The following is an 18,588-nucleotide window of genomic DNA, read 5'->3' on the forward strand; positions in this document are numbered from 1 at the left end:
ACCGGATTAGGCCGGGAGACCTTTTGTGGGACGGCTTTGGTAATTTTTTTTTTTTTACCTTCTCAGTGTTGAGCAATGTTTCCGATGATTTTGAAAGTGACGAACGTTACGGTAATCGCTGGGGACTCGATTTATCCTTTGGTAAAGTAACAAGTTCTGAAATCGCTGCTTATGGCGTAATGCAACTGAAAACACTTCACACTTATCAATTTGCAGTGGCAAAACAACATGAAAACTGACCAACCAATCAAATTAGACCGGAAATTGGTCCATCGCAAGCCCCTCACATGCAAAGCGAATGGAATTGAAATCCAAGACTTTGTTCTTATAAAATTTTTGAGTAATTCCCAAAGCAGTACCGCACAATTGACGTTACATGATAATATAACATGATAAATATAAAGGTCATACCTAAGCGGAAGAATCTTAGCTTGTCGGTACTTTTGCAAATCTCTCTACTTGCAATATAGGCAATAAAAAAAAAAAAAAACTCTGCCAGACGTATTTTTACACGCATCAGAATTTTTGGGATATTGATCTAGCTGCACGGTATAAGCGCATATCGAAGGCTGGCTGAATCTAGAGTAAACAAAATGCCAAATAAAACAACACACGGAGGGGCAAAGTACACAGCTTCGGTACATACTGCAGAGATACGTCGACGAATACAAGTGAAAATTCCTTTGCCAGCTGTCTCTCTCCCCGGCTCGGCTCCTCTCTGTGTACATATAACATATACCGCGTGCGCTTCGTAATCGATGGATACCGGCTGCAGTGGCCTAGTTTTCAGTATAATCTGTTTTATTTTCCCACTTTTATGTCCCGCTGGCTAGTTTGCTGTTCTGCCTCAATTTATACTCGTTTATTTATACGTATGCAACCACTATGCCTAAAATGTAACGCGTCGACACGAATGACTTTAGCTTTTTGCCCAAACGCGATGCCAACTTTATTGATTTAAGGTTTTTAACAGAATCGGGTCGATTTATTCAACGAAAGGCTTCTCCTGTTTTTTTTCTTGTTTATTTTATTTTTTCTTACTCAGTTGGCTGCAATGACTTATTGAGTCATTCCATTTTTTTTTGTATAGATAGGTACTTGTTCAAATGAATTGTTGCTGCAGAAATTGTCTTTTCGTCGTCATATCTGCAATATTCATTATCCACGGATGGCCTATTTCGGAATGCTCTTCAAATTGCATATTATACGAATAAACGTAATGATACATGGTGAAAAAGTAATTACAACTATTCTATAGTGGAAGATTGGTTATTTTTGGAACAAGAAATCGATTGGGTAGATAAGACCAGTTGAACGGAAAAAGAACAAGTGGGTAATTTGGTCGACCTTGATGAGCCAGCCTAAAATATGCCCGTTCGAATACGTTTCAAGCTCGCAATAAAAAAAATATTATTCATAGCTATGCGACTCACGAGACGTGTTAATATCCCGAAAACCACTAGACCGATGAATTCCAAAATTTAGTTCGTTATTAGCTAATTGTAAGACGAGCCACGTCGACTGAGCCAAAAATCATCAAAATCCGTTGGTCGATCTTCGAGGTATCGTAATTGTTATTTCTTTTCGATGTTGTTAGTCAAATAATTTGAAAACTCCGTGACCGATGACATTCGAAATTCAGTCAGTTCTAGGCGGTAAGCCCTAAACGTTGGAATCTGTTTAAATCTCAACTTTAATTTTCAGAACGATTACAATAATTTGAACTTCTCTCTTTATTCCTCGATAAAAGGAGAGCGAAAAGTTAAAAAAGCATCTAACTGAAACCTTAGCGACGGACTTCAGACTGTGTAACTGAAATGAACGATCCTCACGTAACGCAGCATTGTGTTAGGCGTTACGTCAAGGATATGAAAGAGAAGAAGAGATAAAAAAAAAGAAACCGCAATAGAAGGTTGAAAACTGTGTTCACCGCAATGCGATGACGCGTTACGCTTTGTAAGCTGTACGTAATGTGAGTTAACAGAATGAATGAAAGAAACAAATTGATAGTGAAAAATAATTCAAGTGACTCGTCACTTACCTGGAGCCTCTCGGATTGGCCTCGCGCGTCTGGTTTTCGTTAGGAAGGAACAGAAAGTAACCGAAAGGAAGGCACACACTGCCGGGGCCCTTCGGGCTGATTCGAGCTGATACCACTCTACTCCCTCCGCGAGTCTGCGCGGTTTAGCACCATGTAGGTACCGGTGTGCAGGTGTAGGTGTGTAGGTGCGTAGGTGTGGAGGAGCGCCGGTGCACAAGAAGAGCGTCGTCGCAACGCAACGCCTGCGTTGTGTAAGGACGGCGAGAGACGCGATCGCTGCAACGAGCTCTGTATCTAATTGTAGGCTAACACACAGCGATTGCCGTCCCCGTCGCGTCCCCCGAACGCGCATGGCTCCGAGGAGCTTTCGTGGCATTGGGCCGAATCGTCGCGACGCTGAATCGACCCGGGTCTCCGGAAGCGCGGACCAGGATTCGCGCTTTCCGAATCCGGTTCCATCCGGATTTTACTCGAGGAACGCGGTTCTGATCACTACGGATGGATATGTTCAATGGGCTCTTTGGCCTGCGTAGACGTCGGCTATTGTGCTAGATTCGTTCCTTGTTAGGTCGTCTCTATGGGATTGGTTCAATTGGCGCAATTATCAGGGGACCGGTACACGAAGTTGATATTTTCACAAATGGGGAGTGTACCGATTTAACCACTTGTCGTTTCGGGCGAATGAGGTTTGATTTTTCAGATTTGTGTGAAAAGTCACTTACGCCGAAAACTCATTTTAGTTCATTGATCGTCGTCAGTTCAATATGTTTGTGCATATATATTGAAATCGGCGAATTACTGGGATTCGTTTTTTAGGAGTTTTGAAAACTGCCTAATATATAGTAGTGAATTAGTTTGGATATATTTTCTACAATTTATAAAATACATTTTTTGCCAATCGAATAATATTATCGATAAAAGTCGTGCCTCTAGTTAGAACGTAATTCTATTTGAAATGTTGCAACAACTGCACGTCATCTTTTAACCAAGTTTCGAACTTTGTTAATTTTCATTTGATGTTGGTGCAATGACACATTGATGTTAAAGCTTTATTAGCTAAAAAAAAAAGGATTTGATATTACAACCACCAAAATTGTAGTGTCGACAAATATAATCGCACTGAATAATTACTTGCACCATATTTTTTTGTGATTCCAACAGCATTCGAATCGTTACTGTAACTATACCAATTTCACTAGGATTTCCCTGTAACTTTCGCCAATGGTACTTTTCTCGGTGATGGATGAACTAAAATGACTTTCAGGTAGATCGGATCTTGGTACATGACATTCCAACTTATTATCTTCATTGTATTAAAACTAACGTGTGTTCTCAAATATATATATACAGCTGCAACTCATGAATATCTAGTTTGTAGTAAAAACCTAGCTCGTACACTGGTCCCCTTCATGTTTATCGCAGGTGATTTTGCGGCTTGCGAGTTACAGGCGAGCTGCGATTCTAACCTTCTACAAAAGTCAGATAAAAGGCAGGAAAAGGCCACGCCGTTTGAAAGGGCGCACTGTTTCGTTCGGCGATAAAGCATTATGCACAGAAACCTGTATGCACGTAAGCAGTTGGGTCGATGGGAAATTTTATGTCTACATAACGTTTGTGCATACAGCCGAGAGACAAATCCTCGTTTATCCCTTCAATCACTGTATGCTGCACGCGTATAGACTGGAGCTGATACGTGTATTTTATAAATCCTCTGCTTCCCGGTTTATTCACGAACGGTGAAACGAGTGATGCTAATTTGGTTACAAATTCCTGGAGAATTTTTTTTAAATTTAGCCGTATTAATTCGAACATAAGAATTGTATACGTTGTGTCAAAAAAAAAATTTCACAACAGAAACCTAAAAATAAGCGATTTTGGCCGCCAACTGAAAGTTAAAAAAAAGGTTTTTCTCAATGAATGAGTGCTATGTAGAAAATGGCGAACCGTTTCTCCACTAGTGGGAAAAAACAGTTTTTGCCCACTATAGTGGATGGACATCTCGCCACTAGTGGAGAAATGGCCAACTTCACACTCACTCAGAATCGTCAGTTTTGCCCACTCGTTGCACAATATACTAAACTTTGAAGCTCGTGTCGTATCGTCTAAGCTTGAATGTATCGTATGTATTCGCAGTGTACATATGATAAGCTCATATACGTACGTCGCGAGTATATAAATAGTTGTTTGCTGCCACGATCAGGTTGACGGCGTGATCTGATTTTAAACTGCCGGATCTTCCGGGCAACGACATCACTGGAGTTTAACTCAAGCGATGCATTACTCGGGTTTCTAGGAATTATGTAGGTACCCGAGTACAGAGCGAACGCGGTGCAAAGATAATATCGGAAATAACTTCCTCCGCAGGAATGCCACGTCGTGCGCAAAAACCATCTTCGCAATTAACAGTCCAGACACCAAACATCTTCCATATAAACGATTAATTTTTACGTCCTTTCCAGGAAAAACACTCACTCATTTGTTCGCAAATTTTGAACGCTTGCTTCGGTTACACGAATTCGACTCCATCGATAATTGTATGTCCATAATTTACCGAAAAAGCGTAACGGAATTTTCGCAATAATGTTTAAAGTATACAATAATTATACAGCTAACGCTGCAGCTTTTGCGGTAGTAAGCAATAAACTCGGATGCAAGACGATCGGGAAAATTATACAACAGACTGTAAAGCGCGGCAAATTTTCCGATCAAGTCGCAAATACTCGAGGTTGAATAACTCACCATTGACGAGTGATGGTCTTCGAATACATGGCACTTTTGGGGGTCATCGGGCTGCTCGGCGTCGGAGGTACAGAGCTGTAGTTCCGAAACTTGGCAGACAGTGATGCAGATGTTGGAAGTGAAGTATAGGAACGATACCGGTGAGGGCTGTGGATGGAATGCTTAACGTTCCGTGACTTGATCTTGTGATCTGCAAAGTCCTTCCTCAGTTCGTCCAAGTTTTTGAGAGTCATCGGGGACGCGGGTACCGAGCTCGGAGCTTCGTGTGACCCTCGAGACGTCTTCACAGGCGAGTTTGACCGGGAAGAATGACGACGAGAGCCATGGTGCATTATGTTGGTCCACGATCGCCTCGACTTGGTCTTCTCGTAGGTGAAATTCTTGTCGGAATCTCCCGAGCTCGCCGTATCCAACGGACTGTAAGGTGATTGAGATAACGAATTTCTGTCGTACCATTTCCCCGGCGAAGAGGCGGTTGAGCTCGAACCTGACACCGAGGTAGGCCTGTGACGAGGATGAGTGAAGTTGTACCAGACCGACTTGGACTTCGAGTTTAGGTAGACCGGACTCTCCTGGTTTGGGCTGCTTCGAGGCGACCCAGGGAAACTGATGGGAGAGTTTTGCTCCGAGCTAGTCGGGTCCGGGGTCTTTGGACCTTTCAGAGACACCGAGCTGAAGGCTCGAACTAACTTGAGTCCCAGGCGATTTTTCGATTTTTGTTTACCGCGTTTCGAGCTCGCGTTCCCACCGTTTTGGGCTCCCTCCTCTTCGTCCGCAGAGTGATCCTTTAGACGGTTCATATTGTTCGTTGTGTTCGAGCTGCAGGGCCTTCCTTTCGTTGTGGGTAGATTTGTAGCCTCGTACGGAGAATTAGATATTTCGCCAGCAGAAATATACAAGTGATTTCACCTCACGTTAAGCCTGCTCCAGACGCCTCCGGGGTAGTACATGGGTCCGTAAATCGCGAAATGTGTGACACCACTGGGATCTGGACGCGATTTGTACTTGACGACTTGTCGCCTCAGTCATTACTCATTCGACAAGCTACTGAACCGAATGAAATTGTATCTGTATCCCGGAGCTTGCAATTTCCTAGAGCCGAACCGCACTAAAACCGCTTTGCTACCACGACCGGGACGCGCGGCAGAGACGCTGGAAACGCACAAACCGCATCCTTCCTGCAGCCGCCTACCCAGTACAGACCTTTGCTCGCGTAATGTTGCGACATAGATTACTTCGCTGTGATAATTCAGATTTTCCCGTGGCAAAAGATAGCGAGATTAAGGGCTCGATTGTTACTCGCGCCCCGACTTATATCTCTGCAGAAGGTCCGGCCTTTGTCTGCCCCCGCGTCTGACAAGGTCTTCCTCTTCCTGGTAAAACGAAACGAGTTTACTCCTCCGTCGTGTTATTCACTCTTCCACAATATTCACGTACGCGTGCAGCTATATGCTTAAAAATCGGAGCTGTTCACGAGCCGAGCACGCTTTTAAGAACCATCACGCACTATGCACGATATGGAAGTTGAGAAAAGGCAGAGGGATTCCTTGAGAGGTCGGACAATATCCTGAATAACGCGCAATGTTCGTATTTGGAACCCGACTACAGAATATCCGTTTTCTTCGGTATTCGAATCAACGCGTTCAAAGTGTTTTGTCCTGACTCGCATGCTTTGTGGAATGTGTACTATATTAAAGCGTTGCGGTGTGATAAAAATTTTATGATGACATTCAGTGTGTCATTGCGATTATGTACATACATTGTGAAAAACGATATAACTCGTACCGATGGATGATGTTGAATCATTCGAAGTTCACATTCGACCACTTTCATTTTCTCTTTCATCGACCAACTCACTTTCGATTGTAGACATGTCGCAGTGATAACGAGAGTATTGAGACAATATGGTTGTTAATATATTGTTTGCCGTTAACGGGGGAAAAACTGCCTTGACCTTAAATGAATATGGTAAAGAGGAAATTCCTGGGAATTTCCAAGTGGTTATTGACCTTGTCAAGATTGAATTAAATATGGAGCGATGATAGCGTGGTTGGAAACCTATGAATGATCGTGAAATACTGCCATGATTATAACGCATGTGAGTGATTTCATGCGTCAAACGCATCTAACTGTGGTTGACCACATTTATGAAATGATAAAATTATTACACAAGCGATTAGTTCTAACTTTTGTTACAATTAATGGCCCGTAAAAAATTTCAATCCATTTTATCGGTATGAATTTGAAATATCAGATCTTCGGAACTGATTGAAAACCACAAAGAACTGAGTTTCAATAACAAACGAAAAATAACAACGCGATAAGAACATAGATGAGCAAATGAAAAACAAATAAACGCTGTGACGTATTGATTAAAAGAGATTGAAAGAAAAAACATTTCAAATCATCGGTCTTACAACAGATTCCCGACATATCGACATATCCGAACCACACGTGAATGCCGGAAGATGGCGCGCCTGTTCAAATTCCGTTGCTTGCAGAGGTTTCTCTCTGCAATCTCAATTTTCGACATTCGAGACTCTCGATTGCTCGAACTCCAGGGTCGACAGCAGAGAGCATCGCAATCGTTCAATGTCCATTTGGATGAGCTAAGCGTGCAGATCGTCAGATCATTTTCCGGTTAACGTTGAATCCGTGCAGTTGTCACACGCAGGTAATTTCAATTGTTACTAGACTTTTTAAAACCAGAACTGACGGTGCTACAATTCTATAAATAATCCAAAAACCGTCTCGTGATCGTCTATCAATTGTTCTTAATCCTATAATTTTCTCTGATAACATGGATTTGTATTCCGAACTTGTCGTTTCTGCTAACCCTAAATACGCGGTGTATCTGGTTCGAGCCAGAACACTGGATCACTGTGAATTTTTAATTGACATAAAGCGCGGGATTATACTTTGTTCCAATCTGTTTCCAATCTTCATGGCCTCAGCCGTAGTCACGTGCGTTATATAACGATTGCTGGCTGTGAGCCAGTGTCCTACTCCCCCAAATACGCATGCCTAATACCGTTGGCCGGGCGATGTGCGAAGTAGAGTGAGAAACACTGGGCGGTGATCGCGAGTCTAACGTCACACGTTGCGTTAGAGTGCCAGCGTAAAAAAGGCGTAGGTTTCGCGGACAGAGGCGAATAAAGGTGACATACAATTTATTCTTGTAACGAGTAGTGCGCAATGCGTTGCATTCAGCTCTGCGATGTTGAAATTCTGATCCTCTTCATCTTTCCTACGGGTTATATTGTAAACGGGTGTAAGAGCCAACTGCGCGCATTCGGCTGACGTAATCGAGCGCAACATATTATGTCTGTTTGATTTTATCTAGTTTTAAAGAATTTAAAACAAGTTCGTCTGTCGAACATTGTTCAAGGCTGATTCGATAATCTCCAACAATACGCGGAATCATTTCGTAACATCTAGATATTATGCAAATACCCTAGTTTCGCTCTTGATCCCCGCATATATGTTTGCACCTTGAATTCGAGATCAATATCACATGACCTAGTTGAGATGATCTTTTCCACTTTTATCACAATCACTGTCATGATCAAGCATGGATAAATCTGCTCAATGATTGATTTATAATGCTGGTTTCAAAACTTGCACTTCCAATGCTGTAATTGTTTCACTACGCGAAGCGATTTTTTCGTATTACAGTCACTGAAATAAAAATTTATAAGCTTCAGCTATAACTTGTATTTTTTTTTGCAGATCTCATTTTAAAGATGGGAGTACCAGCTGGTGATGCGGAAAAGGGCAAGAAGGTCAGTACTGTTGAATTAACAACCTAATTGTAAAATATCTATGACTGTTCCTTCATTCTAAACTGCTTTCAGATTTTCAAGCAAAAGTGCATGCAGTGCCATACCGTAGAAGCTGGCGGTAAACACAAAGTAGGACCCAATTTACATGGATTGATCGGTAGAAAAACTGGTCAAGCCGCAGGCTTCAGTTACACAGATGCGAACAAAGCTAAAGGTAACTAAAACTATAATAAACGCGTGAATGGTTGTCTTAGAATTTAATTTTTATTTTAGTACAAATCATTTCCGTCTTGGCAAGGTGCATAATTAAAATGTACCGTGAAATTTACAAATTGTAAAGCGAGTGGCATTGACTTTTGTGTACTAGATTGTGCTAGCTAATTTTATTTGATGTTTCAATGTGAGATGACTGGTTAATCATAAATTTTTTATCACTTGATAGGAATCACCTGGAATTCGGATACCTTATTCGAGTATCTTCTCAATCCCAAGAAGTATATCCCAGGAACAAAAATGGTGTTTGCTGGTTTGAAGAAAGAAGATGAGCGTGCAGACCTTATCGCTTACCTCCACCAAGCTACTAAGTAATTAGAAAATTTTAAGAAATGGCAGAGATCATGTGACAGATAGCGAAGACAACTCTAGTACAAGTATCACCTCTGACTTCGTGTTCCACATTTTCATAAAATTCGTTACAAAATAGTGATTCCTAATATACGATAGCTGAATTATTATTGTCATCTAACGATCGATTAAATATAGTGATATCATTGTAATTATGTAAATGTTAAATGACAATGCAGCTGTCTGAAAGTAACTGCTGTATTTGTTCAAGGTATTCGACTATGTAATGATCAACTCTGGTAGTTGATCAGGATTTGAATCCTATTTATTGTAATTGTATCAATTGAATTGTGCATTGACCACGTAGGTATTATTTTTCTGCTCATCATCAGACAGCATAGGCTTGATGCTGAAGTTCATTGGCTATTCATTAAACCGTAATTATTTTATCTGGTAATTTTTTTATTCAATTTCTCCTCCAACATAATTTATACTAATCACAGTGGCAAAGTTTATACCACAGTTGATTTCGTATGTGGTCATTATAGATAAAAGAATGTGTGATTTAGAAATCGATCTAAACTACGAACCTCGATTTGCAGAACGCTTATCTCCAAGGTCAAATCGTACGTTTATCACTGTTGTAAGCAACTCTATGGGAAATTGAAATTTCAGGTCAAAAATATATCGACCTATTAGCTAATTACAAGTTGAAGCAACGGTTTATTTCGTCATAAGATTAGTTAAATAACTACAGGGAAATGATGCGGAGCTAAGACGTTAGAGAGCACGGAAAATTTCCTATCTTTCGTAGTTGACCTCGAATGGACCCTGAAAATATACGGTTGCGTGATGCTTGAATCCCAATGCTAGACAGATGCTGCGTGTGCGTTTCATGATTATTGCGCAGTCTTGCATCACATTGCGTTTTCAGGTGCAATCTTCCTCGTGGTTAATGTGGTTATTCGTTGAAATGTAATTCGACCATCGTTCGACTGAAGCAGTAACGCATCAGTGTGACAATCGAAATTGCAATCGATGCTCGAATCACGAGACCTGCTCGTTATTTCTGTATGCGTTCTTAAGTCTCGCTACCGGTGCGTGAAGTCGCTGATAACCTCCAAGTTTCAATCGTTGTCGTTATCTTTGTCATCCAATACTCTGTCCAATACACATTTCGGAAATGGGAACTACCGCGGCTAAAGAAGCGAGCCCTCAAGAGGTGGAAAGCAAACCGGAGCCCGAAAAGAAATTGAAACCATGTTGCGCGTGTCCCGAAACGAAAAGACCGAGAGACGCTTGGTGAGTAATTACTGCGTATGAAATATAAAACTTGTAGGTTATGTTAAAATTCTTCGCCGTGCAATTAGTGCAGATGAAAAAATATAAATTTGACTCACTGGACGTCCTTACTTTTATATTTTTGCAGTATAATCGAAAAGGGTGAAGAAAACTGTGGAGATTTGATACAAGCGCATAAAGAGTGTATGAGGAAATTGGGTTTCAACATATAAACCACATTGCCATAGTCTGGCATGAATATTGCTTGGAAGGCTTATGTCTCTGGGGAATCTATGCAAGAATTAAGTATTTATTAGCATTGTATTCTAAGAACAAAGGAATCTATTCCACACAGTCATTGTATATTAAACTCATGTAAATAAATTTAGTGTTAATTAATAGTTGGATTTTTCTTCTTCAGTGTGGACAGAATCCTTGGGCTTACTTGGATTGAGTTCATACTAAAGTTACGATAATATTGATATCCGAAGTGTCCTAGGGCAACTGCACCGCTAACTCTTTGTATCAATGAGTTTGATGACTTCTCGCCACGAACTACCCAATTCATAATTATCAAAGTATGAGGCAGAAATATTCAATGACGGTTTTTTAAATATTCCTTTCCATTCCAGGGAAATAAGTGTGGGGTTGTAATAAGAATAGCATAACTCATCTATGTTGGGAATTCTAACAAAGCATATATTTTGACCTGATGTATGGATAACATTTAAATTTCATTGCATATAACAATATCAGTATATTCTTAGACTGCTATCCCAAAAAACTGAATATTTATGTATATTCGTTGATGTAAGTGTAATATAATATAATTTTGACAATCTTTGTAATAATAAGGTCGAGTAACCAGATTCGAAACAATTTATCTAATGTCATTTATAGTTTAATAACGTGAAAGAATTATAGCAATACAGTCTTGTGCACCATAAGAGTTGACTGTATAGTATTTTATACCGTGCTGCTGTTGGTGTCTCAGAATTATAAAAACAAGAAATGCCAATTTGGAAATGAAAATTCCAATAATTGGGAATGAATAATTCTTAAACCATAGGTATATAAAAATTGAAATTTTTTACAAACTTGCTTACTCTTGTACATCTATCTTACACTCACAGTTAATTGCAGACATTCTTACTAATCATCAATTCTCAAAGCATCAATATCGAAAGTTTCACACTAACATTGAGTAAAGACGTAACACCTATCAATAATTATCCCTATTACATACAATCTGAACCGAAATTAGGAGTAATTTATAATCGCGAGACACCTCCAAACATTTTCAAATACTTAAGTTATAATAAATAAACCTTAAGAGAATTAATTTAACGTTCATACTGATAGAGAGTCTAATAAGTCGTATAACGATTAAGTATTGGACTGAAATTTTCACAGCATTGTGGTGGACTTACGATCTAGGGAGTAGGTTTGCCTTATATTGATTAACGTAATTAAATATATTACTTATAATTTGTATGAAAGTAGTTGTACTTTATATGTGTGGAACGAGTGAGTGCAGTTTATGGGACGAGTGTTGATTGCTGGTGCGACGTTTGGTAAAGCCCCTTTTTTTAACGCTTCGACTTAAATCTTATAACAGAGTTTGATGCCCTAAAAAATCAGCAAAAAATAAAAAATTAAAACGATAAGCAAAAACGAGGTTAAAAAAATTCATGTAAAACGTTAGGCCTACATTAACTGAGTTTGAATAGATAATTTGAATTCATTTGTGCCGTAAGGTATAACATAATGATGATATAGTGGTGAAAAATTTTCAATTAAAAATGCAGTCCAATGATCAAGAAAACGTGAAAACTTTGATCCTAAATATCAAGGCAAAAGTAATTAAAATGCAGTAACAATATACCTATGTATACATTTGCATACATACAATGGTCCCTAATCAACTAAATAACATGGATTATAAGGAGTTTGGAGTGTAGTCAAAAATGCTTTGGTTAGTAAGTGATTAGCAATAATTAGATAATAGCATCACAGCTACATAAGGGGTTCTTTTCCGATCCCGGCCATCACATCCAGTATACACACAAAACAATGATTAGTTGGCGATCAATAAAAGAATTGACATAATTAGCATTGTTTGTAGATATTGAGCATTGACGGCAGATAAATGGACACTTATTATTGGCTCACACCTATTAACCTTTCAGTCCTCGAACCGTCCTAAACTTTACCGTTGTGACTAAAGTCAGGTATGCACTTAACATGCTCAACTGGAAGAGTTTGGAATCTCATTGAGTGCTAAACGGTAATAATCGAGCAAAAATTTACTTCTTTTTTTTTTGAGCATGTTTACTCTGGGCCGGGCATTTCGGAATAGTCATAAAATTTTAAAGTGTCTCTGCATGATACGAATACAACTTAATTACAAAATTAATTTCCCGACTATGTATATACATATACAATATATATACCTATATGTTTTTGTATGGTTTTGACTTGATCACAGGTACATTCTCGAGAATATATTTATCATTAAGAGTTTATCCTTAGATGAATCGGCCAAAAAAATTGTAATGTCATAACGAAAATGTCTAGACGAAACCACAGTAGTGTATGTAGAAGACACTTTAAAACTCGCGTCTGACGAATAATTTTATATAATATCTCTTTTATGTATAGACTAGTGTAAATTCGTTCGAATTATTTTACTATCTACACTCGATATAATTTGAAGAACGTTAAACTCAGATATAATCTGGTCCTATCCACTGATAGCTAGGGTTGTAAGAATATTGATTCATTAATCAACTATAATAAGAACGTTGTGTTAGATTTCTACTAGTAGACTATTGTCCCATGGTCACGAAGTCTTGTTAACAGTGACAGAGATTAATTCAAAGGTATTATGATTGACACTCGTCATGGCAGCGAGGAAATACCATAGGACACTTATCGAAGGACGTAGGTTATTGTTATTATTACTACTATTGTAATTATTGTTATTATTCACTGAATCTCACCTATCCTGTGGGATGCGCATCGATCGTAGCACCTTGCTTTGCTGAAATAATTAAAACAATTAGTTCCCTCGACTTCTAAGTAACGAATGAAATAAGCTAAAGAAAACGTTAAACTATAACACTAACTTGATACTGAGCTTCCGAATCCATCATACCAGTAACAGCTACTACTTGGTACTGTCTAGCCTTCATCGCTGCAGCAGATTTGCGTACAAGGCGCATCGCACCAGGCGCACTACTGGTGCTGCTGAACTGTGACATTTGGGAGGGGCTATGGCTTGGATCTAATACTAACATCGTGATTGAGCCATCTCTTAATTGTTCTACGCCCATTATTGTTCGGCTGTGACCTGGCATATAGAAACTCAATTGACATATCTGTGTATATTTGTAGTTGAAAATAGGTATTCTATCAAATGACTATTCCTTGCTACCTTGGTGTTGCAAATACAGTGGTGGCTTGAACTCTTCTGTTTTGTGGAAGTATTGTAGGACCCAATTGAACATTTCTGGATGCCCACCGTCAGAACTTGTTGGTATATGAAAATCAATCAGCTGGCATCTATGTATAATAGAGAACATTTATGTGCTTGAGTGTTAACTTCATCGAAACTTATTTGAAAAATGGAATGCAAGTCACACCTTATCCTCAAACTGGACAGAAGTGTTACAACTTCCGTAGCACCGATCCATTTTCTTGTATTGACTAGTTTACTACCGAGTTGTTCAGCACCTTGGACATCAAAGCCTTGTGCCCAGGCCCATTCAACTATTGTTTGAAGTCGGGAAATAGATGGCATGGCACTGCGAGATGGGCAGTCGGTAGTACTGCTGCTTCCTACTCCAGAGCCCCACGCCTTGTAGACTAAATCATTGAAACCCGTATGTTGCAGCAAACTGGAAATTAACATCTGCATGTTCCTGTATCCACACCCCCAACCCTTATCACCGTAAGTTGACCCATAATGGTCGACAGTGGAGCACATTAAAGTGGTTACTACGTTACTGCATGCCTGACTGACTGCTCTCACTTTTGGAACCAGTCCTGCAAGCATCAAGATAAATTTTTTTACGATCCCTTTCCTTTTTTTAATCAATCTACATTGCAGGTAACTTACCACGAGTGCAGGAGCTACCGTCATCGATCCCACTGCTCTCGGCAACTCGGAGTTCGATTTGTCTTTCATAATAATCGGCGACTGACATTTCACCGGCATAGACAGCCCGTTGCATGTTAGTTACACTCTGCTCCCGAAAGTTACCCTGATTATCCATACCATACTGTGCTCGCAACATCTCAAACTCACGCTGCTCTCTTAACCTTCTCACTTCCTTCTCCCTTCTCTCCATATCCTTAGCCAATAACCGATCGCTAGATATATCCGGGGTCACCGGCGAGGGTGCACTTTTTTTATTGAAATGCTCCTCTATGTGAGCAGTCAGCTCATCGCTGTTCGTAAACGAAGTGCTTAAGCAAACGGGACAGGTTGGTGTGTAGCTTCCATTTTGTTCACACATCGCTGTGCCATTCGCTGGGCTAAATGAGAAAAGAAAATAGTCGATATTGTGAGCAAGATGCATTTTCTAACCATTTGAGAACTCATTGGATTGTTACGCATCCATATTCTATCCAATAAAACTACGAATAAATTTCTCACCTAAGTATATCTTTGTGTTCAATGTTGACATGTAGTTCGAGGTCAGATGCATGGGGAAAAGATCTGACGCAGAGAGGGCAGTTGAAAACACTGTCTCTAGATGGGGGTGATTCTGGTGGATAGGATGGTGACGTTAAATCAAAGTGTTGACGATTGATGTGCTCCTCAAGCCTTAGTGGGCTATCGGAGGTGTAGGGACACATTGGACACTCCTGTACGGGTGGCCTAGGTGAAGCATGTGAACGAAGCTGAAGGTTCAGGCCAGAACGAAGAGGAGAACCATGACCAGCGGCACCCTCGGGTACTGAAACGCAAGAACGTTTCAAGATGCGTTTGCACCGTGATTGAAGAAGGCAAAAGTAAGCAGACCTACCGTTAACAATGCTACTGTTGTTGTTGTTGTTTATATTATTATTTAGATTTGAACTGCTGGATTTCCGCTCTTCCTGCAATTGCTTGGAGGGTGGCGGAGAACCCCAGCCGTTTTGGAGGTGCGGGGCGTACGGAGATGCTGGCGGGGAAGGCCCTCGGCATTCGTCATAACGATCACTGTCCGTTGTAGGATCGTCGTCGATGAAGGCCATCATATCGTTCTCCGGGGTGCTGGAAACATTTGATCAATTAATACCGGTTCGCGTATCATAAATCGTGATTACTCGATTTAACGCCCAACTTCAGTCTCGCAGCAAATAGCTCGCTACGCGTTTGACTCGGCAATAAGTTGACGTATGAAAATTGCACAGTGGTTGAGAATTTTTACCGTTTTCTTTTGGTCAAACGACCGTTACACGTGTTCAACATCACGAAGTGTGGTTAGAATTGCGCCTTTTACTTGATCAACGAAATTTTAGACAAGCGATCCAACGAGGTTACTCCTCATGACACAACTACATGCCGCAACTGCCACATATATTTAGTTCCCAACTCTAGGCCTAATTCGAAATATCGAACAGCTGATCTTTTGCAGATCAAGGTTGGCAAGGTTGTAACACGATTGGATAGCAGATTAAGCCTGCTTGATGAGAAGAATTTATCCATCCTTTTACTTGGCGCTAACGTATTTAAACGATTTATTACGGTCGACAAACGTTTTATGCGATTAGCTTTAATAAGATCGGGGATACGTGCTCCAAAACATATCAACTTACAAAATGTTAGATCATCTGACAGTGATTTATATCAGTTGCTGATCCGTTGTGCTACGTATGGTAACAAGCATTAAAAATTATTTGAATGTTAATTCAAATGGCGAATTATATTTATTTGTGGCGGTAGACTGCATTTTTATTCTGTCTGAATCTAAACCATTGATTAAACGTTATAAGTATCGAATTCGGAGATTTATTTTACAGTATGAAAATTGTAAAAAAATACCTTGGAGTTAAGTAGTCTAGGTGAGCGCTGTTCACGTGGACGAGCATTTCGGCAGGTGAAACCTCACCGAGGTCACAAAAAGGGCAGCTAGCTGCTCCTTGAAGATGATAGACTACCATGTGCGATCTCATTTCCTCATCGTTGAAGCCTTCCAGACCGCAAATTTCGCACGTGTAGCTCATTTCCAACGGTTTACTCGATGCCATGTCGATATTTTGAATATTATTCGCTCTATAAATCTGTTTGATATGAATTTGACGTTATTGTTTTTTGACATTTATGTTAAGCAAAATACCAAGTATGTGAACAATTTATTGATTCACTGTTGTATTCTTGAGAAGAAGTAACGATCTTAAGTGTTCAGTGTATGAAAGAATGTGAAAAATGAATATCGTTAAATGAGTATAATAATTACACTTTTTGATTGAAATATATTACAAACCGGTTGAAAGTAGATAAATTATGGTGTTCCGCAAGAGAAAATTTGATTCTTTGAGATTTATTGAACAAATGAAAATAATAGAAGCCGATTCACGAGCGGTGTATTAGTCGGTAAATGTTTAATCTTAAACTTCCGTTGAAAATCGCTAGAAACACAGTCCGCGGGCATTCTAAACCGAAAATTTTTCCAACGCGAGGAAGAGCGATTAACGCGCTATTCCCGGTAATACCTTGGAAGTAAGCATACAACGACGTGTAACTCGCGGGATATTTTCGGTTTGAAATAACCGCCCATGGACTGCAGGCGTTGCTACCGCATATCGTACACAACACCGATTATTCCCACTTGGACGACGGGTCACGAATCAATTGAATCTCGGCCGAAAGGCGACGAGTAACGAAGGTAATTATCACTCGGAATAATCCAAATCCACGAAGACGACACTGGGCAAATAATTAATCCCGGCAACGGTTATGCGCGAAAATATGTGAACCGCACCGTGTATCTCGACTACAATTGACCGTATCTAGGGCAGAGTGTGGGTTGAGAACAGGAAGTGGAGCAGGGTCTATTTGTCTAGGATGACCCATTTCGGGCGTGGGAACCGCAAGGTGTTAATTAAAGATCACTTACTTGCACGGATTGGCACTGGACGCGACGGAACTGTCTACGAGAAAAGCGATATTATGCAACACGGGTCGGGTTCCGTGTAGGCTTGGTTGCCTAACACGGTGCCCTGACTTCCTCCATATGCGAAATTTTCTACCCCCAACGCGCACGGCGCTACGTTTTAGCCACTGTTCCCGTTTCCCCCAGCCTCGGAACGGTCGCGCTTCTTAGAAGGCTGGCGTTTCACTCGCTCCGCGGAACAAGGATGTTGTTCTCACGACAGGGTTCATGGCTTACGGGAGGATAAAGAAACTGAAGAAAGCCCCTTGGCGACGACGCGATGGCACCTCGCGTCACACGTACGGTTCTTTGACAGTTTTCAAGGCATGGGCCTTGGAAGGGGTGCAGTCGTCGTTACTCGCAGGTGTAGTTACAACTGGCATAATGCACGCTTGGCACGAAAATGCGGTATATGCATGGCTGTATTATACATGGCTGTTTATGCGGAAGAGCGTATCAGCCATGGAGCGGATCGAACGTGACCTCGAGATACTGGAACACAGGGGGTCCAAGCCGTGGTGCGCAAACGCGGAAACATCGCGCCTGGCTCTCAACCCCTTGACTACATTTTCAGGTCACGACTACCACCCTCTTCCGGCTTTTACCCCGTCGGTAAACCGACGACACTCTCCGATATTGTTTACTCTTGAGGTTTATGAATTTCGATCGATTTCGCCAGGCTCTAACAAATCGCTACGTTATTCACCGGATGTAACCCTGAACTCCGTTTACAAACAAATCACACCGGTGAGATCAACGTCCCTTGCTGTATTACGTCGCATTAGTTTCTACCGTGATTTGAATCAACGAAAGATAGTCACGACAGCTGTTCACGCGAATAGTAGAGGGTTTCGTATCGATCATCCAGACTGAATTGTAACCATCCGCGGAGCAAAACTTCTCCTATCTGTAAGTCAGAACATTCTTTGCACGTCTTTGCGAAGCCACGAGCCATGCGGTCAAAGTCTAGACCTGACGATTCGACGACCCTTTATATAACTAGGGTAAGCAACAATGGTGGAAAAACTTTGTCAGC

The 18,588-nt window shown here is 40.7% G+C and overlaps 3 protein-coding genes across 7 annotated transcripts in view; 1 reads left to right on the forward strand and 2 right to left on the reverse strand.

Moving 5' to 3' along the window:
• LOC107227802 (rap1 GTPase-activating protein 1) overlaps positions 1-5,789 on the reverse strand; it is a 158,347-nt gene extending 152,558 nt beyond the window's left edge. Inside the window, exon 1 of the mRNA XM_046743782.1 lies at positions 4,781-5,789. Coding sequence (XP_046599738.1) covers positions 4,781-5,580 — 800 coding nt within the window. The 5' untranslated portion in view covers positions 5,581-5,789. The remainder of the gene's footprint in view (positions 1-4,780) is intronic.
• A 1,543-nt stretch (positions 5,790-7,332) lies between these two features.
• Positions 7,333-9,575, forward strand: LOC107222392 (cytochrome c-2). Of its 3 annotated transcripts, none has more exons than XM_015661746.2 (4): positions 7,333-7,454; positions 8,510-8,562; positions 8,635-8,776; positions 9,005-9,575. In XM_015661746.2, the coding sequence occupies exons 2-4, from the start codon at positions 8,524-8,526 to the stop codon at positions 9,148-9,150; spliced, it is 327 nt and encodes a 108-aa protein (XP_015517232.1). In that variant the 5' UTR covers positions 7,333-7,454; positions 8,510-8,523; the 3' UTR covers positions 9,151-9,575. The 3 variants fall into 3 exon arrangements, with proteins under 3 accessions (XP_015517232.1, XP_015517233.1, XP_046599856.1); XM_015661747.2 differs by lacking the exon at positions 7,333-7,454 and adding an exon at positions 7,797-7,938; XM_046743900.1 differs by lacking the exon at positions 7,333-7,454 and adding an exon at positions 8,028-8,103.
• A 1,453-nt stretch (positions 9,576-11,028) lies between these two features.
• On the reverse strand, positions 11,029-17,989 carry LOC107222391 (zinc finger-containing ubiquitin peptidase 1). Of its 3 annotated transcripts, XM_015661743.2 has the most exons (10): positions 17,517-17,989; positions 16,442-16,680; positions 15,441-15,670; positions 15,068-15,371; positions 14,528-14,946; positions 14,052-14,454; positions 13,844-13,971; positions 13,536-13,759; positions 13,410-13,450; positions 11,029-12,036 (listed from the first exon to the last, which is right to left on the reverse strand). In XM_015661743.2, the coding sequence occupies exons 2-10, from the start codon at positions 16,645-16,647 to the stop codon at positions 11,997-11,999; spliced, it is 1,995 nt and encodes a 664-aa protein (XP_015517229.1). In that variant the 5' UTR covers positions 16,648-16,680; positions 17,517-17,989; the 3' UTR covers positions 11,029-11,996. The 3 variants fall into 3 exon arrangements, with proteins under 3 accessions (XP_015517229.1, XP_015517231.1, XP_046599839.1); XM_015661745.2 differs by lacking the exons at positions 16,442-16,680; positions 17,517-17,989 and adding an exon at positions 15,828-16,101; XM_046743883.1 differs by lacking the exons at positions 16,442-16,680; positions 17,517-17,989 and adding an exon at positions 15,740-15,866.
• Positions 17,990-18,588: the final 599 nt, after the last annotated feature.

Source organism: Neodiprion lecontei, chromosome 1, assembly GCF_021901455.1.
Source record: "Neodiprion lecontei isolate iyNeoLeco1 chromosome 1, iyNeoLeco1.1, whole genome shotgun sequence".
In the NCBI taxonomy this organism is placed as follows: Eukaryota; Metazoa; Arthropoda; class Insecta; order Hymenoptera; family Diprionidae; genus Neodiprion; species Neodiprion lecontei.